At 37.0% G+C, this 27,430-nt stretch overlaps 2 protein-coding genes across 8 annotated transcripts in view; one reads left to right on the top strand and one right to left on the bottom strand.

The window, feature by feature from the left end:
- Positions 1 to 27,430, bottom strand: part of LPGAT1 (lysophosphatidylglycerol acyltransferase 1) — a 135,846-nt gene that overhangs the window by 30,895 nt on the left and 77,521 nt on the right. For all 7 annotated transcript variants that reach the window (XM_043922850.1, XM_043922849.1, XM_043922852.1 and 4 more), the window contains 4 exons: positions 13,934 to 14,052; positions 7,652 to 7,747; positions 4,654 to 4,927; positions 1,225 to 1,351 (listed from right to left, as the gene is read on the bottom strand). In XM_043922850.1, the coding sequence (XP_043778785.1) occupies positions 1,225 to 1,351; positions 4,654 to 4,927; positions 7,652 to 7,747; positions 13,934 to 14,052 (616 nt within the window). The remainder of the gene's footprint in view (positions 1 to 1,224; positions 1,352 to 4,653; positions 4,928 to 7,651; positions 7,748 to 13,933; positions 14,053 to 27,430) is intronic.
- On the top strand, positions 11,250 to 11,983 carry LOC122707399 (60S ribosomal protein L19). The gene has a single exon (XM_043922857.1). It carries the CDS (start codon positions 11,283 to 11,285, stop codon positions 11,871 to 11,873), a length of 591 nt encoding a protein of 196 aa, XP_043778792.1. The 5' UTR covers positions 11,250 to 11,282; the 3' UTR covers positions 11,874 to 11,983.

The raw sequence follows: 27,430 nt of genomic DNA, 5'->3' as shown, positions 1-27,430 counted from the left end.
GACCCTATGGATTGTAGCCCACCAGGCTCCTCTGTCCATGGGATTTCCCAGGCAAGATATTGGAGTGGGTTGCCATTTCCTCTTCCTGGAGATCTTCCTGACCCAAGGGTCAAACGCTCATCTCCTGCAGTGGCAGGCACCTTCTTTACCACTGAGTCGCCAGGGAAGCCCAGCTATCACAAGCATTGCTGCTGTTGTTTCGTCGCTCAGTCCTGTCCGACTCTTTGCGACCCCGTGGACCGCTCACCAGGCTCCTCTGTCCATGGGATTCTCCAGGCAAGAACACTGGAGTGAGTTGCCATTTCCTTCTCCAATCACATGTATACTCTTCTAAATTTTACTGGGTTGGGGGGGAGGACTAGCAAAAGTACTACACCAAATTACCAAAGTGATCATTTCAATTAAATTCTCTAAGAATGGGTGTTGCTTTATCTTTAAAAAGTCAGTTGAGATGAAGAAGAAAAACATTTTCTATGTCACGTGAAGCAAAACTGGCTTGTAGTAATTTGGGGCCAACAGTAATGTTCTGGATAAGATATGCTTAATGGCAGAAAAAGAATACATTCATGAATAGACTTTTAAATCTACCTATATCTACGCCAAGATTAAGCAAAATTATCATTTTTCAGTGAACTTCATAGTTTCCAAACTACCTTCTATCTGTGTGCACCTATTCCCCACTTTAAGCAGTCAATGCTACTTAGTTTTTCTTGCCAATCTCCCCACATTAAAAGAGAAAGAGATCTAATGTCATTATTTGTATTATTCACATCTGTATATATATGATTTCTAATGCTGCATTTTAAATCTCTTATTCTAATTGGAAACATTTCATTCTTGTTTAAAAATTTTAAAATATAACCAAACAACTGGAGAGTCTGAACAGAAACCAATTCTTCTGAGAACAATAAACAAACAAACAAAACAGAAAACCAAAAATGGGTAAGGAGTACCATGTATGTTCATTTACTTTAATTTCAAAGGTGTTATTCCTGACAAATCTAGAATATGCAATAAACAGACTGTTTTGGAATTAAGAAAGCTAGGGGTTAAAATAAAGCCAAAATCCTCCCAACAGCCAAACAAAACACCAATCTTTCTTTTCCTATCCCCCAGGGTGTCCTTGTGGCCAAGAATAATACATGCGGTGACCTAGTCAACCTATGGCTGATAGAGACAGTACTTTATGTTGGATTTATGCTGAGTACTAATGCAGGATCTTACCTGTAATGTACATGTGTGACTGCTGGTTTCCTGTATCCAAGGATCCAGGTTTGAATATCTATGGGTTCAGCTTTGGGATAAGCTATGGTTGTATCTATTATCCACTGGAGGCCTTTTGATTTGTTGTCTGAGAACAATATAAAATTGGATCAATTTTTATATTATTTGCATCAAATAACATTAAAAAAAAAACTAACCTGCAGCAAGCATATAAAGTACAAAGCATCTTGCAAACATCAGAAGCTAAAGTATCACATCACGAAAGTGAAAAGCAGACCTCGAAACAAACAAAAAATCCAGTCACTAAATATAACACAAGATAATACAAACACTAAGATTTGTGATACTTGGAAGACATTAATAAATATTAGAATAAGGCAGTAAAACTAAGCATTTTATTGACACACATGATCTTCAGTTGCTGCTTTTGTTCAAAACCAACAACAAAAAACCCCTCCCATTATGGCAAGAGTTATAGAAAAATAAAGCAATAAACCTGTCCATCCTGTGGTAGGAACAACAGATGGTAACCACTGTTGTGAGAGGGGCCGGGGAAGTTCTGCTTACTTCAGTCCTCTGCACGCTCTTTCTGTTCCCAGCTCAGGGTACAAAGTTGAGCAAAATTGAGAGGGGAATCCTCACAGAGAATGCTAATAGGTAGACTTTAAAGTGTAAAGGTCTATCCTTTGTTTGAAGTAATTAAAGGATCTTTAAAACAATAAAACTTACTTTTTAAACATAAGGCCAAATATACAGAAGGAATCAACAATATCTTACTTAAAATGTCAAATAATTAAAACCTGGCCTAAAATTCTTTTGAAATTTTAGATAACATTCTAAAGGGGAAAAAATACTCACATAAGAAATAAGTTTAAAAAATTTAATTTTTAAATAATATATTGCTGAAGGAATAGTGTTAGGTAAAGAGAGATATTTTAACAAGCTACCCATGACATACAGGCTGAAATGTTTGGGGCTAAAGTGATGACTGCAACTTACCTTGAGTTGTGTTAAAAAAAAACCAAAAAAACCACCAAGATGGACTAACAGACAGATAGAAGGATGGAGAGACATGTGATAAAACAAATACAGTAAAGTGTTAACTGTAAAATCTAGTTGGTCTGCTAACTGCAAAATTGCAAAGTTCTTTTAATTTTTATGTATGTTTAAAAATTTTTATAATAAAATGGTTGGGAAAAATCACCAGAGTTCAGTTTAATATTGATTAAATCATACAAAAATGAAAATACTAATCCTTTTAAAGTTAATTAGATACAACTTTATTTTTACATGTTTAAAACTAACATGAAGGCATGGTTTGTGTTTATATAGAATAAAATACTAAATAGTGAATATGAACACAAAAAATAAAATAAAATACAAATACCAAAACATAGAGAAGAAAAGGTAAAATTTAAGTAAAACTAGTTTTGGGGTACACAGTTTTATAGCATTTCTTATGGGATTTTTCCTAATCTACTAGAATAAAAAAATTTTTTTTTTCTTGACAGGTAAGAAGTGGATTTATTTGGAGAGATACACATCCCATAGACAGAACGTGATCTGTCTCAGAAGGCGAGTGCAGCCCTGGAAGAAACACACTCCACAGAGTGTGGGCCATCTCAGAAGGTGAGAGGCCTAAAAATTTCAACTAAGGTAAGAAAAGTAATAAACAATTTCACTTTGGTTATAAACAGACTGTTTCTCTCCAAAAGGAAAACAAAACAAAACATTTTTCTTCCCTTGTGTGTAATCAATATGATAAGTACCCATTCCTTTGGGATCTAGACCACTACAGAATATTGACTGGGTAAAACTATTTAAAAACAGCAGTCTTTATTAGTGCAATTAATCCTGTTCGGAAGACCTTTGCCTTCAAGCTTTGGCTTGGCTGACATTGCTACAGTGTCTCTGCAGCCGTGAAGCTATTCTGAACCTTCCTTTTCTATTAAAAGACTCTTTCAATTTGTCTAAAGATCAAGAGAGCTGACTGCCAGACAGCTGTTTGGAAAAAACAAATAAAAGAACTCAGCACAATCTCATGGCATGATTTTTATATCTGACCCTTACTGCCATCTAAAATAACACATATTTCTGAGGGTCCATCATTTCCAGTTTTATTTTATCTAAAGACTATTAAAAGAAATAGCAAAATGCTACTAAGGAAACAGACCTAGTCAGTTTCTTTCAGCTTTTTGATTTATAATTTATCAGCAAACATTCATAGTGTCTTAGAGAAAATTGTTCAAAAGAGCCTTCACGTTGTCTGCACAATAGATGCTGCAGATCTGCATACCTCACCAGACTATCTGCAAGAGAGCTGCATCTTTGAGGGTGGTTTACTTTTTCCTGGCCATAAAAGTAATACGTAATATTTTTTTTTAATTCAGAAAAGTATTAAGAAATGGGGAAAAACTATCCATGATGTTACAACTCAGAGAAGCAATCACTAATATTCTAGAATCTTTCCTTTCACAAATTTTCTACTGCCTTATTATTTACATATTTAAGCTCATATTGTTTACACAAGAGTTGTTATGTTCCTCCTACTCCATTAATATTATAGAGCAGAAGCATTTTCTAAGTCCATAGACATCATTCACAATGGCTGTGTTGTATTCTGTTAGATGGATATTTAATAATTACGTATCTATTCTCTCTTCTGGCTATTTCCAATTTCCTGCCATTTGACATAATTCTGTGATAAACTACTGCACCAGTATTTCAGATCATTCTATTTTGATAAGTATTATTTATATGCAGTGGAGTAACTAATCAAATTTTTAAGACTTTCAATAAATATTGCCCAAATGTATTAAACTCATTCTCTGTATTAAAAAAAAAAACTTTCTAAATTTGATAAATGCAATATATATATATATCATTACAATTTCATTTGCTTACAGTTTTTCAAATTAGTCATTTCTATTCCTGTATCTTTTAATATAGTAATTCCACTTATAGGAATTTACACTACTTACATGCTCCACATATGTGAAAAGATATTTACAGGGATGGCAGCTGAAGCAGTGGGGATGGCCAGGAGAAAGGTATACAGGAAGGGAAAGACACCTTTGACCTTATATATTCCTATACTATTTGAAAAACTTACTGTAAGCCTGGACTACTTTGTAAATAGTAACATTAAAAAGTTATATTTTCAGGACTTCCCTGGCAGTCCAGTGGCTTAGGATGTGCCTTCCAATGCAGGGGATGCGGGTTCAATTCCAGGTTGGGGAACTAAGATCCCACATGTGAGCCATGAGCTGCAACTAAAACCCAACATAGCCAAACAAATAAATATTTTAAATTATATTTTCATCTTCTTCCTCAGTATTATTTCTATTCAACAAAATTATAAATATAAAAAAGAACTCCAGAAAAGCCTCTAATTCCAAGAAAAGAAAAAAATGCTAAAAGCCATCATACCTAATTCCTTAGTGTCTCCTCCTGCTGGACTTCCATTTTCCTGTCGTGCTACAAGTGCACGCAAAATAATTTTTGTTGCCCCAACTCTCGGCAAAGTGACATGTGTAAGAAATGGCAAGTTATTTTTCTTGGCAAATGACTGACTGGTTTCTCGCCTCTTCCTGAGGAAGCCCCCTTCTGGAAACAGAACAATCCATTTTCGATCTCTGCTCCTGTAATTATTTTCTAGGTGCTTCTTAAGAAGAAGAAGCTGTTGGTCACGATGAGATTTTCCCTAGAGGGTAGATATATGTATAATAAGCATAGGCATGTTTGAAATTTAAAGACCATAAATGCTAGAAATTACTGCTTCCAGAGTAAATCCCAAACACAGGCTAGAATAGTGACTTCCCCCTGCACCCTGTTACTTCCCCTTTTGACCACAGTGGCAAAAGGAAGTTATTAGCACTTACATAAATAAACCCTTCTCTCTGCAGAAACAAATTGCTCTAATTGCCCCTGAGAGTTTATTCACTCATCATTAGTGAGTATTTACGGAGTACCTACTACTTACTTGCCAGGCACCTCTTAGAGATGGAAAAGTAAGACACCCTCATGGAGAATTCATGCAACTGGTAATAAGTGTTAGGAAGAAGAGTAAGAGGCTGGAGAAATGCAACAGGGTCGGGGGAAGCAACTCCAGGGAGGTGAAATTTAAGCAAAGAGCTGATAATGTGAGAGAATAAGCCATGTGAATGTGAGTGGCAGAGACAAAAGTGATAAGGACAAGAGACACAGGGCCCTGAGGTGGGAGTAACCTTGGCATTTCAGAGAGCATGACAAGGTCAGTGTGGCTGAGAATTGCAGAGAGGTGGAGATCATATGAGAAAGGCCTCGAGTTTGGTGAGCAGTAATTTGGGATGGGATGTCATTAAACTGTTTTCAAAAAGTTTCATGATCTTATTTACATTAAATATCTTCTGGCTCTGGTGACAAAAAGACTGCAGGAAATAAGTTAGGAGACTGCTGTAGAGTCTGGACAGGGGAGTTTGATGAGATTCAACTACAGGATATAGATGAGAGGTGCATACATCCAGGAAAAAGTCTGAATGCTAACAGGATGTTCTGATGGACTGGGTCTCAGTTGTGAGGGAAAGTAAGGAAAGAGGATAACTTGGATACTGAAAAAAAGAATTCAGAAGCATTTTCAGGAAAGTCCCAAACTTATGACTAAATATTAGAAAGGTTCTTCCTTTCAGTATGATCAATTTGCTAGTAATTTTCCAGCCAACAAAATTACAGAAGCTCCCCCAAATAATTTGTATGCTTTCAGTCTTTAAATTATTCCAAGAGCAAAACAAGTAACAATTTTCTTAGCTGATTTATGGAACTGATTATGATTAAACTTTATTAAGTTCCCAAGACTACATGTAAACTATTTTTAATATCCTTGGAAATATTTTATTAAAAATGTCTAGTAGCAAAGGCCCAAGAGATTTTCTTTAATATTAATATTTTTTTTCTCTCTCTCTTACCCTCAAGTTATAGATTTTAATTACTATCTAACAGGGAAAATATTTTTGCTCTTTATAAGTGAATTTGTAAGTCTCTCCAATAATCTGAAATATAGTCTTAAGTATGCAAAACACTGTAATAAAAAAAGGAAATGTTTTGGAGTACATTATTTTCTATTTTCAACTCCTCAAAGTTCACTGACAATTTAGTTTAATTTAGCCTCTTCTTGAGGCCTAAGGATCATCATGGTAACAAGGCCAACTGTTACAACACCATAAATTCAATAATTTCCTCAGACTCCTAAGCAGTTCATACAGCTTTTCCTCTGGACTCCACCCAGACTGCTTCAATTGTCAGTTCTGCTGTCTTTCCCTCCAGCGACACTAAGATGTTAGGTTGCTTTCTTCATTAAGTTGCTCTGAATCACTTTTAAGTTGATCTGCTTATTTTGTCTCAGTCTTATTGTGGCCAATCCCCATTCTCAGTTCTTCCTGAGGTTCCAAGCCTGCTTTTTTTCCCATCTCTCTGCTCAGAAAAACCAAGGGCCTTCCCAGAAGGAACAAAGCAATTATAAGAATGGGAAAAAAAAGTTTTGTACATAAAACTGTCTGAAGCAAAGTTTATGTGTTTTGGGATATGTATTTTCATAGAGCTCAGAAGTTTTTCTACATTATTCCAGCTTATTTCTGAATTTGCAGTTCTCAGAAGAGGTTTAATTAGATTCACCAGCAATTCAGTAAATAAATTAATATGTACAAGGTACCGCACCATCCAAGGTGAAGTTGCTAAATATATAAACAGTAGATTAGTGTGGCATCACCATACATAAAAACTCTTGATATCATATTTCAGTTATCCAGTTTTGAGAAAATAAAGCATGTGACTCTAAGTAGCATATCAGGGGAACACTATTTTGATAGGTGAGTATTTTTTTTTCCTACTAAACTATTCCTAATGCTTGGGATCCATTCCCAATCCATCTTCGTACATCAAACTCATACTCATTCTTTAAATTTATGCCATGTATTATGTTCTCCTCTAAGGTTTTTCTGGATTTACAGAAATCTGATGTACTCAGTTTTCATATTATGAATTCACAAAATATTTTCTCTTATTTATTTAATTATTTAATATTCTCCCTACTGGTAATCTTATTTAACAATCTCACAATTGTTAATTTAGGTATCTTCTGTGTCATGTAACAGTGACTCGTAAATAAAATTAACAGTGATCTCAGAAGAGCTGAGAATGTGGCAGGTGCTTGAAAACTGTTTAGAAAGGGAGGAGGAGAGTAGAGATGAAAATATTTGCATTTTTAACACTTATGCCTACTCAAATTCAGACTGAAATAATTCAAACTCTGTTTTAGGGAACAGATTCCCAGCTCCCTGAGATAACTAGAAGAGGCTCTACCTATTTTAACTAGTTTTGTGATGTCTCTTTTTACACTAAAGAATCAGACTGATCAAGACTCTCACTATGGAAAAAAATGCTCATTAGTTACCTGTCTTATAAAGAAGTCTCCATGAATTAGAGAAACAATTCCAAAGTTTGTGTATTTAAAAATATGATCCATCAACCACATCATCTGAGCAACAACCTGAAATATTTAAAAGCAAAAAATAATTAAATATTGGATAGAAAAAATACTGAGTACAGTCTAGCCAGTATCTAAATTTTAAGCATAATCATCCAACCATACTTTTCATTAACCTAAATATTTAAAATCTAATGCTATTTCTACAAATAAAGTGCTACATGAAAAATTACAGGTCTTGATTCCAAGTCTTGGATTCTTAAATCACAGATATATACATCACTGGGTAACAGATAAAACTGAATTAACTTAAATTTGAACTTAATGATTTCCAATTTGTTCTACATAAACAACATCACTGGTAATTCTTACATAACCTGTAAAGTTATTCTGAAACAATACAATATGCCTAAATTATCAAATGAGGGCTATGAGTTTAATTAATAAGCACTAAGGCTTTGTAAGGGCTTCCTTAATAGCTCAGATGGTAAAGAATCTGCCTGCAATGCAGGAGACCCGGGTTTCATCCCTGGGTGAGGAAGATCCCCTGGAGGAGGAAATGGCAACCCACTCCAGTATCCCTGCCTGGAGAATCCCACGGACAGAGGAGCCTGGTGCACTACAGTCCATGGGGCTGCAAAGTCAGATACGACTGAGCGATTAACATTTTTATTAAGGCTTTATAAAAGCCTTAATATCTTTGTTAACATCTTTTTTAAGGCTTTATAAAATGTGACTTTACCTTAATGATTAAAATATTAAAAGTCAAAAAATATAAAGATATAAATACAAAAATATAAAAATGTTCAACAAAAAGAACACTAAACAATTCATTTACTCAATAAATACACTGTACATTTTAAAAAATTAATTCAGTAGGGTGATTTACACATTCTACTATGAAGTGTATTTGTTAGTTTATACAAAGCCATACTCTTTATCACCATAAAAATACTGTTTCTTAAACACAAAAATATTATCCATTGCTGATAAGAGTATCCATTGCTGATAAGAATTAATACTCTATCAGGAGGAGAAGCAAAATTTCAAAATTAAAAAGAAGTGTAAACAGGATCTAGTTAATGAATTCGTTAATTGCTCTCCCCTGCTGAGATAATAGCATCCCTTGTTATAAGCCTTAAATAAATAAAGTGAAAACTACAGCCTCAATCAAGAATGCAAAAGAACTCTACTTCAGTTCCTACAGGAATAACAAACATAAATTCCATCCCTAAGCACAAAATTGTATGAACACATAAGGAAAAAATGAAGCATTGACACCCATGTGTTGCTTTTACAAAAACATAAAACCCCACAAATAATATAATACTTGAGCTTCTGCCTTAATTTTTCAGCATTACTAAATAATTCAGTTGCATGACTCCTATTCCACCAGTTTTACTATATAAAATAACTTAAAAAAAGTAAAGACACATGCCCAGTGAAAGACGGATTTTCAAATCAATTAATACAGAATAAAATAATTACCAACATCTCATGTTTAATCTTGTTTTGCTTTGTAATGATAACTACTTTGTGTATATAAATTTGAAATCTGAACTAAATGGAATTTACTGAAAAGTTTCCCAAGAAACAAAACAAAAAGCAAGTGGATTCATGTGTAAAATCTTTGAGCTTTATACACAGTATGAAGTGTGGTTGCAAATTATTGATCTCTGGGTTTAATAAACCAACACTAAAGTAACTAACTTTTATGTTTAATCTTACATTTATAGTGGATTTACCTCCTCAGTTAGAAAGTAACCTAAAACAAATTCAATAAGACAGTCAAGCTATCTTCTAAGATTTGTACGGATAATTCTGTCCTAACTTATTTTAGCAGAAATATTACAAGTCAATAAATATATATTACATATCCAATAGAGTTCTATTAGTAGAAATGAAAATTCTTAGTTTTATCATCAGCTGCCATGAAAGGGCAAGACCCCTCACTTTAGAGACATTTCTTAAAAAGGTACTAGAATATTTAGAAAATATAACTAATCCTTTGACTCATATTCCTGAAAAAAGGAGGTCAGTAAACACAAGCCGCCTGAGTCAACTCAGTCGACATTTTACAGGTTGTCTGTCAGAACACTGCTAGGTATTTCCAAGGGACAAAGTTCAGTTCAGTTCAGTCACTCAGTCATGTTCAACTCTTTGTGACCCCATGGACTGCAGCACGCCAGGCCTCCCTGTCCACCAACTCCCAGAGTTTACTCAAACTCATATCCATTGAGTCGGTGATGCCATCCAGCCATCTCATCCTCGTTGTCCCCTTCTCCTCCTGCCCCCAGTTCCTCCCAGCAGCAGGGTCTTTTCCAATGAGTCAACTCTTTGCATGAGGTGGCCAAAGTATTGGAGTTTCAGCTTTAGCATCAGTCCTTCCAATGAACACCCAGGACTGATCCCCTTTAGGATGGACTGGCTGGATCTCCTTGCAGTCCAAGGGACTCTCAAGAGTCTTTTCCAACACCACAGTTCAAAAGCATCAATTTTTTGGTGCTCAGCTTTCTGTATAGTCCAACTCTCACATCTATACATGACTACTGGAAAAACCATAGCCTTGACTAGACAGACCTTTGTTGGCAAAGTAATGTCTCTGCTTTTTAATATGCTGTCTAGGTTGGTCATAACTTTCCTTCCAAGGAGTAAGCGTCTTTTTATTTCATGGCTGCAGTCACCATCTGCAGTGATTTTGGAGCCCAAGAAAATAAAGTCTGCCACTGTTTCCACTGTTTTCCCATCTATTTGCCATGAAGTGATGGGACCAGATGCCATGATCTTAGTTTTCTGAATGTTGAGCTTTAAGCCAACTTTTTCACATTCCTCTTTCACTTTTATCAAGAGGCTCTTTAGTTCTTCTTCACTTTCTGCCATAAGGGTGGTGTCATCTGCATATCTCAGGTTGTTGATATTTCTCCCGGCAATCTTGATTCCAGCTTGTGCTTCATCCTCTACATTAATTATCCTTTACCCATAAGCATGGTTTTCTACATATTCAAACATCTGGAGAGGCTTACATAAATGGCTCCATTCTTTATATCATTCTGAAATGTTAGTAAAGTCAATGGTTCTCCAGTTTAGAAATCTGCAAGGACAGTTTTGGCTGTCACAATAACTAGGGAGTTCTACTAGCATGCAGTAGGTTGCAGCCGGATAAGGAAAACAATTCCAGCAGGACAGTTGAGAACAACAGTGCCGTCCTACCAAAATGCAAGCAGTGCCCCTGCTCCACAGAGGAATAATGACAGGCACCACAGGAATTCCTGAATTCAAAAACCTATGCTACACTTATATCACCATTAAACTAATATTTTTTAAGTGTTACTTGCTCAGTCATGTCCAACTCTTTGCAACCCAATGGGTTCCTCTGTCCATGGGATTTTCCAGGCAAGAATACTGGAGTGGGTTGCCATTTCCTTCTCTAGGGGATCTTCCCGACCCAGGGATTGAACCTGGGTCTCCTGCATTGCAGGCAGATTCTTTACCATCTGAGCCACCAGGGAAGCCCTAGAGGGCCAGTTTTAAACTGACATTAGCTTTCTTTCTTTGAAAGTGCCCACGGACCTTTCCTTTCGCCGCTGCGGCCGCGGCCATGAGTATGCTCAGGCTTCAGAAGAGGCTTGCCTCCAGCGTCCTTCGCTGTGGCAAAAAGAAGGTCTGGTTGGACCCCAATGAGACTAATGAAATCGCCAATGCCAACTCCCGCCAGCAGATCCGGAAGCTGATCAAAGATGGGCTGATCATCCGGAAGCCTGTGACTGTCCATTCCCGGGCTCGATGCCGGAAAAACACCTTGGCTCGCCGGAAGGGCAGGCATATGGGTATAGGTAAGCGAAAGGGTACTGCCAATGCTCGAATGCCCGAGAAGGTAACCTGGATGAGGAGGATGAGAATTCTGCGCCGGCTGCTCAGACGATACCGTGAATCTAAGAAGATTGACCGCCACATGTATCACAGCCTGTACCTGAAGGTGAAGGGTAACGTGTTCAAAAACAAGCGGATTCTCATGGAACATATCCACAAGCTGAAGGCAGACAAGGCTCGCAAGAAGCTTCTAGCGGACCAGGCTGAGGCCCGCAGGTCTAAGACCAAGGAAGCCCGAAAGCGCCGGGAAGAGCGGCTCCAGGCCAAGAAGGAGGAAATCATCAAGACTTTGTCCAAGGAGGAAGAGACCAAGAAATAAAGTTCTCCCCCTCTTCTCTGTACATAGTGGCCTCGACAATTGCATAGATCACTCATTCAATAAAAGACAAGCCTTTATCTGCCTAAAAAAAAAAAAAAAAAAAAAAGAAAGTGCCCACGGAGTATGCAATTAATCAAGTAAACATTTCTACTTGTGAGTATAAATTAATATTGCCCCACACTTACTAGGAAGGAGGTAGAGATCATAATGTTCTACCTTTTATTTTTCCAATACTCCTTTATGAAACAAGATAAAAATTCTCTAAATTTCACATTATTTAGTAATATCAGATGGTAAAAAATATTTAGTATAACTAATCTGAAAATGGGAATAATTCTGGACAGAAAAATGAGCAGAAGACCAACTAACAAATCTTTTTACAAAAGCAAACAAATAAACCAAAATTTCTTTTGTCCACAATATTGGTGAATCTCAGATTACCTATATTCTGACTAATACAGTCATCATTTCTGCCAAACTGAAGTTAACAGTACCAAAGTTAGGATATTTATACTTAGCATTTTAAGCACTTTTTGAGACTCAAAAACCAATGGAAGACATCATAGGCCCTCGAAAAATCACTATAAATATAAGTATCTTATCAGTAAGAATAAAAATGTTCTCCTTGATATAAAGCCAAATAGGGTTTTTTTTGGGGGGGGGCCCACACCTCACGGCATGTGGGATCTTAGTTCCCCAACCAGGGATCGAACCTATGCCCCTTGCAGTGGAAGCAGAGTCTTAACCACTGGACCACCAGAGAAGTCCAAAAAACTAGTTTTTACAAAATTTTAATATCAATAATTTAGAGGACAGGTGATATATTATTATAAATGCAAATATATCTATACAGTGATGTTATTTCAACAATTCTGAATATAAGAAATTATTGAATTTATTCTACATTCTATCAAAATAATGCCTTTGCTTCTCAGATAAACAACAAAAACAGATTTCATAATAAGCAAACCTTTTCCATTTACTCTCATCTCATTTTCTGACCCTTGACTTGCTGAATCAAACTCTGAGGACCTAAACACACCAGGTGTATTCTTGCCTTGGGTTTTGGCCATGATTATTTCACTACGGAAGAGGCCCTTGCTTCACTACTCTGCTTAAGTTCTACTCAGACCTTTCAGGTCAAGTTTATGTCCTTCTCTCCACAAAGTTTTCTATATCCACCAAGTACATGGTGAGCTCACCTTCCACCAAATACTTCTCACTTTGTAATTAAGTATTGTTTGCTATTCCGTCTCTTCAAGTATCACTAGTTTATCAGTTCCTTTAAGAGGACATCTTATAGGATGATGTTCTTCTATATTTATAGTTGGTGACCATGAACATGAAACACTGATAAAATACCTATTGGTTTCTTCATTATTAGGCCAAATACTAACTCCATTAATTCTATATACTTTCCATTTATTTACTTTTCTATGAACATAACCTCTTTACCTTCTCCTAAGGTGTTAATTCTTTTAATGTTAAGGGTTGACTTTTATATCCTCCCATTTTATAGATATATTTTAGTTATTAATATAAGCAATGGGAAATCAACAGTTCAAACACAGCCCTAGACACTGTATAAAACGGACGTGCTATCTTTCCTTTCAATTTGCTTTCTAAGTGAAATTCAAAACAATATCTACCTTACTTTCTTCTGGCTAAAAGTCCCCAAGATCACCTAATTCCCCATCCAATTTTATTCTTCAGTCTTATGTGGTTGGATTTCTCAAACTGGCAATCCACCACTCACCTCAAGACAGCCCCATGTTGAATCATATTAACTTTGCTTTCATTTCAGTTCTTTAAAAAAAAAAAAAAGCTTCATGGAGGTATAATCCGCGTTATCCCAGTTGGTTTTCTTTAAGTCTATAAATTTCTCTTAGAGTGATTTAGAATTATATACACAATATATTTTTTTTCAAGATGTTTCTAAATTTTCAGGAAAAGTAAGCATATTAAAGTGTAAGTCTACATTCCCAACTGTAGTAAGATACTCAGCTGACCCTCTGTCAACCCCTTTCCCGCAGTCTGTCTCTGCCTTCAGTATGGCTTACCAGTCCTTTGTCCTGGAGGCACATCATCAGGGTGCACACATCTCCTGTTGCCTGATGGTTCACCAACATGACTGCTTCATCTTCTGAAATTGTTTTAATATCTTCCCCCCACTCCATCACTGTAAGGACAAAAAGTTTCAAAGCTGTCATTTTAAAGATTTATCTATTTCCAGAAACCTTATGTTAGAAACACTGGTGCACATTAAAACTTCTGAAAGTTTATTTCCTAAAAGTATATTTCCTAGAAAAATCAGGATGTTCATATTTTAGAGAGACCCAAAAAAATCCATGAAAATGTAAATTGGCCATACCTTTGATTTAGAAATTCAATTTAAGAGTTTATTCTACAGAAACATTTGTCCAAATGGGCAAAATTATGCATAAAGGATAGTTAGTTCACCAATGGGAATGGATAATTTTCATACAATGAAAGAGCATAAATTCATTAAAGAATGGAAAATATCTCTATACACTAACCTCAAAAGACTTCTTATCAAGTAAACAAATCACAAAACAGTATATATAATATGATCCCATTTTTTCAAAGAAGGAATAAAATTTACATGTAATTTAACACATTGAAAAAAGTCTGGGGGAATGAATTCAAAACTATTAGTACCATTGGGAGGCGGTTCCCAAAGATCCTTAAATTCTACTTTAAATATTATAAAATGTGTAAACATTTTCCTTTTATAAGAAAACTAATTAAAGATGTTACATTTATTAAAAATCTCCAGATGAAAAATCATTGCACCAAAACCTCTATGTATACTGTAAGGAAAACAGTGATATCTCCAAGCAGGTATGCCTCATTTTATAGCACACTTACTACACACACAAAAGATAAAATTAAACATCAGTTTCAAACATCAGGATTCTATGCAGAAGCTTCTAGGTTCTTCAAATGTCTGACACAAATTACCAGAGGCTGAATATACACTAGTATTCACTCATCTCACTCCCTGCTATAAGGAAAGAAGCTGGGCTCCCTATGTGTAATAGTTCTGGAGGAAACAGGGGTAGGAGACCTGGAGTTCACCTGCTTTATCTCTGCCAGCCCCCACTCCTCCGCAGCCACACTTCACTGTCACCCCAGTATAGCGGAGCTCCTCTTAAGACATCATTTGAGAAAAGAGTTCTGCTAATTTTTTCTTTCTATTAAAATCTAAGCAAAGCATCTATGCCTTCATTTTAAAAATTTGTATTAAGGGAATTTCAGCTAGGTTGAACATATCTTCAATTGTGGTTGTTACTATTGTTCAGTTGTTAAGTCTTGTCCAACTCTTAGCAACCTCATGAACTGCAGCACACCAGGCTTCCCTGTCCTTCAATATCTGCTAGAGTTTGCTCAATTCGTGTCCATTGAGTCAGTGATGCTATCTAACCATCTCAGCCTCTGCCGCCCTCTTCTTCTTTTGCCTTCAATCAGCTGTGGTATCTATTTGCATAATCATTCTCTCAGAAGTTATTACTAAAACACAAGTAGCTAACACTGTGTGCTGAAACCTTTTACTTTAAGATTCTTAAATGAATGCAGAATGGAAACCACATTACAGACGTCAAGTAATCTTTAAGGAACAGAGGTAGAACACTGGGGACAGTCCAGTGGCAACAACTTTCCTTCAGAGTGGCCTTTCCTTTCCCAAGTTGCCAGTGAAGTTTAGCTGACAAGCTAACTTTACTTAAACTTATCTGAACAGCTGATATATCATACATTGTATGTGTGGGGGGTGGGAGTATAAATTGGTACAAGAGTTTGGAAGTCAATCTGGATTAGGGCGAGCTCTAAACCTATATCCAATATGACTGGTGTCCTTATAAAATGAGGGAAATTTGGACAGAGATACACAAAGAGAATGCCATGTGACGACAGAGACAGAAACTGCAGTGATGTGTCTGCAAGCCAAGGACTGCAGACAACCAACCAAACTGAGCAAGAGGCAAGGAAGAATCCTTCCCACTAGAGCCGTCAGACAGAACATCCCTGCCAACACTTCAGACTTCTAACCCTGAACCCTGAGATAATAAATTCCTGTTGTTTTAAGTCCCCCAGTTTGTGGCACTTTGTTATGGAAGCCCTCTAAAACTAATATATCCCACCCTCCTCAACTTTCCTCATTTCGCTTTTCCATTCTATTCTCTTCAAATAATAGTTATTTTCTAACCAACTGTAAGAACAACACTGTACTTTAAACACCCAGAAGATTATACAGAAATCTAATATTAAATATTACAAATGTTTCTAAATGTTCATTTCTACAAATAGTTTAAGGGTATAATCATTAAGAGTTAACCCAATACATATTTTATCTCTGCCACAACTTAGCTAAAATTACTTTTCGAACTAAATGTCAATTTATCATACTAAGACTTACATGAATACTAAATCAAACAAGGGAAGGTAGCTGGATCAATTTTTTAAAAATTATCCTGATGTAGCAATAAAGTCATGCTGTATTTTATAATAAGCTGAATTTTATTCAACAATAAATTTCACTTCTAGTATCTATGGCATTCTTCTTTTACCAATACTTTTACCATACCATTATGTACTTCAAAGATCACTGCTACACAAAATCAAGATTCAAAAATGCTTGCAGAGAAAAAAACATTTATTTGTGTATGAAATAGCTGTGTTCCTCAAACCATAGCCTGCTATCCAAACCAGTACGTATAATAATGAAGCCAGTATCTTAACCAAGGAATAGAATTATTCTCACGTTAAAGAACAGAAACTATGGATGACTGCCAGTTCTTACACTGTAAGAAAAAAATATTTTAACATACTGTTCTGTGAAATGAAGTCTCAAAAAAGAACTGGGTCAGGTCCACTATTTCCAAAGGGAATGAAAAACAAATGGGTAAAAACTGGAAGAAAAGTTCCCTAGTTATAACTGAATTTTTAAAAATTCTTATTAAAAACCAAAGCCAAATATTATTACCTACTACACACACACATACACACATATTAATAAATCTCCCCAAAAGTTATAGACTAGAATTGATCAGGATAGTTCATATCTCAAAAAGAAAATAAAAACAACAATTAAACCATCACAAATTCCTTAAAAACACTGCTGCTAAAGCTGTTATACTGATCCACAAAACAGAAATAACGTGGAGAAGAAAGGTTGCTTTTTACAATCATAATAACACAATCATAATCATACTTGCTTTTCAAAAATCAAAAACAGTATCAGCAAGCTAATGGCACAAACTATTTTATGATTCTGTGCCTCAGCTTTTCACTTAAGAAACATAATGATATCATTATGCTATTCAAACTTATTGTGAAATGAATGAGATATAATTGATAGAATCACAGACATCCTGGGTAATTAGATTATACGACAGCTGAAGTTCCCTTTGAAATCACTATTAAGTGAGTCATACAACTACTGTGTCACTCACGTAAGGTCAGGTATTCTAACATGAATAGTAAAGATTAGAGAGAAAAAAAAAAAAAAACACGTGAAAGAATCTCATGAAACTCCAGAACTGTGGCTTTCAGTAGCCCAGATTGGAGGCAGACTAGACTGGACTCATCCAAAGTCAGGGGTTAGCAGAGGAAGATGAAAAAGGAGAGAGGACATTACCGGTGGCTATGAGAAAACAGCTTACGGTACTGATTAACAGAGAGGAGACAGGAGGGGAGGAAGCAAGTAAGGGAGTGATTCATTAAAAGAAAACAGAGGGAGGGCTATTATAATAGAGATAATTGAAGCCTCCCTCTATGCCCACCTTTACCCATCCTATTCAAACCTCCACAAATAGGGTCCAGGCATTTTGAGAAAGCCTGCAGGAGAATCTAATGTATGCCAATAAACAAGAATCACTGGAATTTATGCAGCAATGTTTTTAAGAATACTGAACATATTGGGAAGCTGTGGTCAGCACACCTTTTTGGCACTTTAAGAGGTTAAACTTGAGGTGGCAAGGTTCAAGGTATAGCTTTTGGAAGGGTTGTGTAACTAAAAGAATAATAGTAGCATATATTATTAAATAGATATACAATTAAATACTAATAATATTAATAGCTATCATTTATAGAATGTTTACTATGTGTCAGGCATTAATGATTAGTAATAGAAAATAATTCACATTACTTTCTTATGTAACCTAACCTTCACAAAAATCCCAAAGGCATAGACACTATTATCCACAATTTACAATTGAAGAAAATGAAATACAAAAGGTTAAGCAATATCTTCAAAGTTACACGGTTAGGAAGTAGAGGAACTGGGATTCAAAACCACTGTATCATGCTGTAACTGCAGGTGTCTTACGGCGTCGAGGAGCCTTGAGGAGAGGAACAAACAGGTATACTGCCCACACAGCCCCTGACACGGCCCATGATCATACCAGGAAACGGGGTGACCAAGTTAGTGCTTAGGTCCCCTAAGCTTATTTGTTCTCAACAACAAGGTTAGTGGACAACAACAATAAGGAGTGGAACAGAAGCCAAGAATCAAGTTGGTTTTTTTTTGCCTGACAGTTAAATAATAACCCAGACTAAAGAGGCAAAGGATAACTAAGAAAAAAGAATCAATATTGCTTTTAGGCCCAGATGCTGTCATCTTAAATTTAATATGCTCAATACAGAACCAGGTCTTTACCCTAGACTTCTCCATCTCAACAAAGGACATCATCATTCACCCAACCAACTCAAAAAAAAATCTAAGGCCACCTTTGATTCCTTCCTTTCCTCAATTCTCCACATTTAATCTAAGTCCTTTGAGCTCTACGTCCAAGACACATCCTGCAACCTCTATGTTGCTCCTTCTTTACTACCTCTACTCTAGGCCAAGCCATCGACACCTCTTTCTTGGACTTCTAAAGTGACCTCCTAACTAGACCTCTTACTTCTACTTTAGCCACCTGCTTAAAACAAAATTTTAAAATAGTTTATAATTTCAAATACCAATATAATCTGAATCACCACTGGCAAGACTGGGAAAAGAAAGAGCAGTAAAGTCAAAGATAACTGATATTAACTCTAACTGATTTACCTCAAATCTAGACAGATTTGTTTCACCTCAAACCTAAAGATTTGCTTTACCTCAAACCTAGACAGTTTCCCAAAGGGAAGATATGTATCTCAGAAGAAGCAATTCTACCTGCGGTCACCAGCACTGCAAAACTTTCAGCACAGCTGGTCAACATCCTGCGTTACAACCCCAAAGACCCTACACATGTCCAAACATCCTACTCCCACCTCTATCCCATTTAAAACCACTAAGAGAGTTCAAAATGACTGAGGTCAATATGACCCTGTAATAAAATCAGAGTGAGTTAAATAACAAAGGAGAATAGTGCAGACAACATGAGGACTGAGTGAACACGTGCTTATTAAAAATAAAGATCAAGCCCTGTGACACCCAGCTTTTACCCACTCACCCCCCAGGATATGGCAGCAAGGAGACTGCTAGAGTCTTCTCTGGGAAATCTGATAAGCTCATGAGAAAAGATATAAAAACACTGACATTTAGGACTCTCCAGTGAAGTATTCCAATCATTATCTTACAATGAGGCTTAGTGTGGACAAGCCTCAACCACTAGCAGGGCTGCCAATCAACTTTATAGTCCAAATTGCCAATATCTGCTGGATCATCGAAAAAGCAAGAGAGTTCCAGAAAAACATCTATTTCTGCTTTATTGACTACGCCAAAGCCTTCGACTGTGTGGATCACAATAAACTGTGGAAAATTCTGAAAGAGATGGGAATACCAGACCACCTGACATGCCTCTTGAGAAACCTGTATACAGGTCAGGAAGCAACAGTTAGAACTGGACATGGAACAACAGACTGGTTCCAAATAGAAAAAGGAGTATGTCAAGGCTGTATATTGTCACCCTGCTTATTTAACTTATATTCAGAGTACATCATGAGACACGCTGGGCTGGAAGAAGCACAAGCTGTAATCAAGATTGCCGGGAGAAATATCAATAACCTCAGATATGCAGATGACACCACCCTTATGGCAGAAAGTGAAGAGGAACTGAAAAGCCTCTTGATGAAAGTGAAAGAGGAGAGCGAAAAAGTTGGCTTAAAGATCAACATTCAGAAAACTAAGATCATGGCATCTGGTCCCATCACCTCATGGGAAATAGATGGGGAGACAGTGGAAACAGTGTCAGATTTTATTTTTTTGGGCTCCAAAATCACTGCGGATGGTGACTGCAGCCATGAAATTAAAAGATGCTTACTCCTTGGAAGGAAAGTTATGACCAACCTAGATAGCATATTAAAAAGCAGAGACATTACTTTGCCAACAAAGGTCCGTCTGGTCAAGGCTATGGTTTTTCCAGTGGTCGTGTATGGATATGAGAGTTGGACTGTGAAGAAAGCTGAGCGCCAAAAAATTGATGCTTTTGAACTGTGGTGTTGGAGAAGACTCTTGAGAGTCCCTTGGACTGCAAGGAGATCCAACCAGTCCATGCTAAAGGAGATCAGTCCTGGGTGGTCATTGGAAGGACTGATGCTGAAAGCTGAAACTCCAATACTTTGGCCACCTGATGTGAAGAGTTGACTCATTGGAAAAGACCCTGATGCTGGGAGGGATTGGGGGCAGGAGGAGAAGGGGGCGACAGAGGATGAGATGGCTGGATGGCATCACCGACTCGATGGGCATGAGTTTGAGTAAACTCCAGGAGTTGGTGATGGACAGGGAGGTCTGGCATGCTGCGATTCATGGGGTCACAGAGTCGGACACAACTGAGCGACTGAACTGAACTGAACTCTTAAATAAGAACACATTGTCATGTATTACCAGATAACCAGAAAAAGCCCTTAATGTGAAAGAAAATAAAGCAAATAGTCTATTAAAGAAATTTATTTTATAGTCAAAAACCTTCCAAAAAATAATTCTTCTGGCCCAAATGATTTCACTAGCAAATTCCACTATTCTTTTTAAAAAGAAATAACACCAATTTTATACCATCTCTTCCAGAAAATAGAAAAGGGAAAGATTACCCTTATACCAAAACCAGAAAAAGACAACAACAACAAAAAACCCTGTAGACTCACGTTCATTAAAATCCTCAAAAAATATCAGGAAATGGACTCCAATAATATACACTGCAATCAAGTAAGGTTTATCATCACAGGAACTGAAGGTAATAATCCAACATATTAACAGCTAAGGAAGAAAAACCTCACAATTATATTGCAACAGTCTGAAGGTCTGTATCCCTCTAAAATTCATATCTTAAAGTCCCAACCCTCCAAGGTGATGGTATTAGTAGACAAGGACTTTGGAAAGTGATTAAAGGCTTGAGCCCTCATGAATGGGATTAGTGGGCTTATAAGAGAGCCCACAGAGCTATCCAGCTCATTCTACCCAGTGAGGGCACGGTGAAAAGGCTATGAACCATGAAGAGAGCTTTTACCATTGGTGACTGCTGGCACCTTGATTTTGGACTTCTAAGCCTCCTGAATTATAAGCAGTAAATTTCTGTTGTTCATAAAGCACCCAGCCTGTGACACTTTGTTACAGCAGTCCCAAAGACCAAGACACGTATGAATTAATACACAAAAAGCACTTAAATTTCAATATCCATTCATGATAAAAACTCTCGGTAAACTAAGAACAGAAGGGAATTTCCTCACCGTGATAAACTGTTTCTACACAAAACCAATAGTTAACATATTATTTGGTATTAATTATATATGAGTGCTTTCTCCCTAAGACTGAGAACAAGGCAAGGATGCCCAATCTCACCTGTCTTATTTAACATTATTCCAGAAGTCTTAGCCAGTTCAGTAACAGGAGAAAAAAGAAAGAAAAGGGGTGGGGGAGGGGAGGAATGAAAAAGAAATGAAAGCTATGCAGATTGATAGTTCTGCCCATATTCACAAATGGCATGACTATCTCTGTATAATGTCCCAATCCCAATCAATCTATAAAAAGCTCCTATTATTAATAAATGTGGAGAAGGAAATGGCAACCCACTCCAGTATTCTTGTCTGGAGAACCCCATGGATAGAGGAGCCTAGCAGTCTACAGTTCATGGGATTGCACAGAGTCAGACATGACTGAAGCAACTTAGCACATTAATAAATATGAGTTTAGAAAAGTTTAGAAAACTCAACAATAAGTATCATATTTTTATATTAGGAATGAATGATATGAAGTTTTAAAAATTAAATCCCACTGACAACAGATCAAAATACAGATCAACAGTACAAAATATACTTAGGTATAAATCTAAAACACATAGACAGGATCTGTATGCTTCCAACTACAAAGTGTTGATGAAAGAAATCAAAGAAGGCTAAAATGAAATGAATACCATGTTAATGGGTTGAAAGATTCAACACAGTAAAGATATCAATTCTCCCACAAATTGATCTACAAATAAAACACAATTCTTATAAAAATCCCAATAAGAATTTTTGCAGATACAGACAATTGGATTTTAAAACTTACAAAGACCAACAAACTAGAATAACCAAAATAACTTTGAAAAGGAAAAATAAAGTAAAAATAAATTTTACTTACTTACTCTAAAGCTACATTAATCAAATGGCATGGTACCGGTGAAGGATGAGACACACAAATCAACAGATCAGAAAAAAGACTCCAGAAATAGATCACACAAATATGGCTAAATGATTTTTGACAAAGGTGCAAAGTCAATCCAATGGAGAAAGAAGAGTCTTTTCAACAAACCATGTTAGAAAAATATGAAACCTAAACCTTACTACAATTAATTCACAATGGATCACAGAGTTAAATGTGAAACTTAGAACTACAACAGAAGAAAATTTAGGGGAAAATCTCCATGACCTGGAGTTAGGCAAAGTGTTCTTAGACTTGACAAAAGAAGCATAATTCATAAAAGAAAAAATCAGTAAACTGGCCTTATCGAAATTTAAACCTTTGCTCAGGAAAAGACACTGTTAAGAGAATAACAAGACTGGGTGAAAATGGAAGCAATCACAACAAAGTATTTGTGTCTTTGTATCCAGAATGTTTACAGAACTTCTAAAACTCAAGAGTAAGATAACAAATCACTCAATTAAAAACTAGGCAAAAAATGTGGACGCCTCGCCACAGAGGAGAGCAGGGTGACAAAGGACCTTGTGAAACGGTGCTCAGCGTCATCAGCCACTGGGGAAAGGACAAAGCAAAGCCGCGGGGAGCTGGGAGCTGCAGACTGCACCGTCTGAGCCGCAAGGGACGCCCGTACACGTACTAGAATCGTTAAAATCAAACATACTGATAGTACCAAATTTTGATAAGGATGCAGAAAAACTGGAACTTGCAGACACTGCTGATGGGAATGAAAAATACACAGCCACTCTGGAAACAGTTTGGCAGTTTCTTCTAAAGTTAAAAATACACTTACCACCTGACCTAAGAAACCCACTCCTGGGTATTTACCCTAAAGCAAGGGTTAGCAAACTTTTTCGGTGAATAGTCAGCCATTACATATTCTAAGCTTTGAGGGCCACATATGGTCTCTGTTGCATATTCTCTCTCTCTCTTTTTTTAAACAAACCTTTACAAATATAAAAGGCATTCTTAGCTCATAGTGCCATACAAAAACAGGCAACAGGAAAATTTGGGCATAGTCTGTTGACTGCTACCCTAGAGAAATGAAAACTTATGTCAATACAGAAAACTTTACATGAATGTTTACACCAGCTATAGTCATAATTGCTAAATACTAGAAACAACCCAAATGTCCTTCAGTAGCTGAATGGATATCGACTGTGATACATCTATAAAATGGAATACAATTCAGCAGCAAAAACGGACATTCTAATGATACACACCACAACTTGGACAACTTTAAAAGGCATGCTGAGTCAAAGAAGTCAGTCTCAAAAAAGTTACATAACACATGATTCTATTTTATGACAGTCTCAAAAAGACAAAATTATGGTGAAAGAAAACAGACCAGGAATTGCCTCTCAAAAGGTTACATAATGCATGATTCTATTTTATGACATTCTCAAAAAGACAAAATTATAGTGAAAGAGGACAGATGAGGGATTGCCAGGGGTTACAGGTAGGGGGAGGATGTGATTACCAAGGATAGAGATCATTGCAGCATGGCAGAACTACAGATGATTTTTTACTCTGTTGTTTTTCTTCCTTTCAAAAATAATTTTCTGTTTTCTCCAAGTTTTCAGCATTTGACTTCTTACTTTAGTAATTCAGGGAGGTTTTTGCCCCAGATCTATGTATTAATGGAAGATGTTACTAATGGATTGCACTCTTTTTGTTTCTTAAATGTTCGTTTTCTCACATTCTAAAAACCTCTCCCTTTGAGTAGTCTGCTTCAAATGTATTTTGTTAAATCACTGAGAATTGAAGTAGCTAAGACTTTATATTGTTTCTTTTTACAGAATGTTCCAATAAAAGTACTTCACTCTACACAAAATCCTCAACTTGTTCAAAGTTTTGTTTTCTCAACCTTTTAAATAGCTTCTCTCATTTACTTGTAAGATGACAAACAGAACACTACACTAAATTCAAAGATTTGGATTTAAATCAAAAGTACTTTAATTTGATTCCCTTGGGAAAGTGTAAGCAATGGGATTAAGTAGTGTCTGCCTTAGGTTACTAAAATGAATAATTAGAAGAAGGGAAATTCTAACTTCTCCTAAAGGTAGAGGATTACACCAAACTGCTAGGAAATAAGTAAGCAATGTAGATGCTTCTCTGCTTTGCTACTAGAGTTCTAAATAGCTTTAGAATCAGACCATTACATATGGGAGGAGTTTTTATTTTAATGAAGTTTACAGCTTGAAAGGAACATAGAGGTATTTGAATCAAGTTCCTTACTTCACAGATACTTCTTCAAATACAAGAAGCAGAACTCTATGGCTACTCCTTGACTGACTGAATTAGTTGCAAGAAAAAAACATGCAAATGATAAGGATAATTAATTTACAACCACTCTTGCTTACTATCCCCTAAAGCACTTACTGATGTATTCATTCATTCAATTAGTTTTATTTTCTTCATAGATAAATAGGATTCTGCCATTTTGGGGGACATAGACATATACAGTTCAGTTCAGTTCAGTCGCTTAGTCATATCTGACTCTTTGCGACCCCGTGGACTGCAGCACACCAGGCCTCGCTGTCCATCACCAACTCCAGGAGTTTACTCACACTCATGTCCATTGAGTCGGTGATGCCATCCAACCATCTCATCCTCTGTTGTCCCCTTCTCCTCCCGCCTTCAATCCTTCCCAGCATCAGGGTCTTTTCCAATGAATCAGCTCTTCACATCAAGTGGCCAAAGTATTGGAGTTTCAGCTTCAACGTCAATCCTTCCAATGAACATTCGGACTGATTTCCTTTAGGATGGACTGGTTGGATCTCCTTGCAGTCCAAGGGACTCTCAAGAGTCTTCTCCAACACCACAGTTTAAAAGCATCAATTCTTTGGCACTCAGCTTTCTTTATAGTCTAACTCTCACATCCATATATGACTACTGGAAAAACCATAGCTTTGACTAGATGGGCCTCTGTCAGCAAAGTAATGTCTCTGCTTTTTGATATGCTGTCTAGGTTGGTCATAACTTTTCTTCCAAGGAACAAGTGTGCTTTAATCTCATGGCTGCAGTCACCATCTGCGGTGATTTTGGAGCCCAAGAAAATAAAGTCTGTCACTGTTTCCATTGTTTCCCATATATTTGCAATGAAGTGATGGGACCAGATGCCATGATCTTAGTTTTTCTAAAATGTTGAGTTTTAAGCCACCTTTTTCACTCTCCTCTTTCACTTTCATCATGAGGCTCTTTAGTTCTTCTTCACTTTCTGCCATAAGGGTGGTGTCATCTGCATATGTGAGGTTATTGATATTTCTCCCAGCAATCTTGATTTCAGCTTGTGCTTCATCCAGCCCAGCGTTTCTCTGCATATATAGGGATTGTATCAAAAAGTAATTCTCTCATTAAATTCAACTACATGAGCTTAGCAAGAAAACTAAGAGAGAAAAAAAGGTAAAGGTCGAAAGAAGATAGAGTAAGGAAGGGAAGAAGTAAAAGACTGAGACAGAGAACATTTTAAACAGTATAAGCAACTCTGCCTGCCTTTCCAGTCCTCAGGTGTATGCCCTGGGGGAAGCCTCAGACCGAACTTGTGAATCCGCTGGGCTGCTGCTAAGTCACTTCAGTCGTGTCCGACTCTGTGCAACCCCATAGACGGCAGCCCTCCAGGCTCCCCCGTCCCTGGGATTCTCCAGGCAAGAATACTGGAGTGGGTTGCCATTTCCTTCTCCAATGCATGAAAGTGAAAAGTGAAAGTGAAGTTGCTCAGCCGTGTCCAACTCGTAGGGACTCCATGGACTGCAGCCTACCAGGCTCCTCCGTCCATGGGATTTTCCAGACAAGAGTACTGGAGTGGGGTGCCATTGCCTTCTCCAGTGAATCTGCTATGCCGCCTCAATTCAGCTCTCATGTGCCAGTCATTATGATAGCAGCCCACTGAGCAGGATGATTTCGGTTTTTTTAAAAAATTCATTTCTTCCATAAAAAAATAAGCAAACTTTTTAATTGATGCAGCATGATCCCTGCCCTCAAGAAGTTTGCTCACTTATTAGGAATAAAAGATAAATTAGGGAATAATGCATGACACATGAAAATATGTACTACAAGAGGCATGGAGAGAAGAAGTCATTGGGAGATAAAACATGAATGGAAGAGACACCAAAGACATGGGAGAAATACCCTTGAACAGACAGTTGCTATTGGGAAGATTGGAAAATGAGGTTGCATCTGTAAATAAAAGGTCAGATTACAGAGGTACTTTTAGAAGTCAGATACTAGAACTGAGACCAGGAAATATAAAATTCCTTTTTTTGTCACCAGGCAGGTGACAAAATTGAGGGCAGTGGGTTTCCTATATGACAGAAGGGAGCAGTGGTATTGTGTTCAAAACAGTGTGCATGCTTCACCCCCTCCAAGCATTCCAGTTCTAAGCTGTTTCTGATATCCAGAAATGTGGACCCAGGTTACCAGACCCTCCAATTCAACAGTAATTGGACATTTGAGAGTGTTTATGAAATTTAAATAGAGAGAAGATTAACAATGATGGAAGACTCCTGGGTTAGCAGGAATAGAATGCAATCAAAGAGACAACTGGCTTTTGGTAAAAAGGACATTCTGCAAAGTAACAGGAGGAATAAAGGAAAGGAATACCAAAAGATGTGGCCAAAGAGGCAGGTTTGGGCCAGGCTAGTAGACACCAGAGCTCTGCACATTATCTCACAAATCATAGAAAGCCTGTAGTAAAGGAACTGACAAGATGTGGGATGGAGGGAAGAGATGCAGGACTGCAGGGATGAGGGAGAGTAGCTATTTGTTAAGTGGGGGATTTTTTTTTTTTAAAGATGAGAACGTCTTTAGTATTTTTATATCCTAAAGACTAAACTAAAACACAAATAGAAGGAGACAATAATCAATAAAGTGAAACAAGACAGACAGGGAAATTGCTTTGGGTAAGGGATGATCTACTGATGAATGAGGGTACGAAGAA

Source organism: Cervus elaphus, chromosome 14, assembly GCF_910594005.1.
Source record: "Cervus elaphus chromosome 14, mCerEla1.1, whole genome shotgun sequence".
In the NCBI taxonomy this organism is placed as follows: domain Eukaryota; kingdom Metazoa; phylum Chordata; class Mammalia; order Artiodactyla; family Cervidae; genus Cervus; species Cervus elaphus.
The sequence above is the reverse complement of the archived record's forward strand: the minus strand, read 5'-3'. Positions and strand labels throughout refer to the sequence as shown.

Excerpts from the sequence above, each read along its gene's own strand:
- LOC122707399 (XM_043922857.1), top strand. The coding sequence starts at position 11,283 with ATGAGTATGCTCAGGCTTCAGAAGAGGCTTGCCTCCAGCGTCCTTCGC.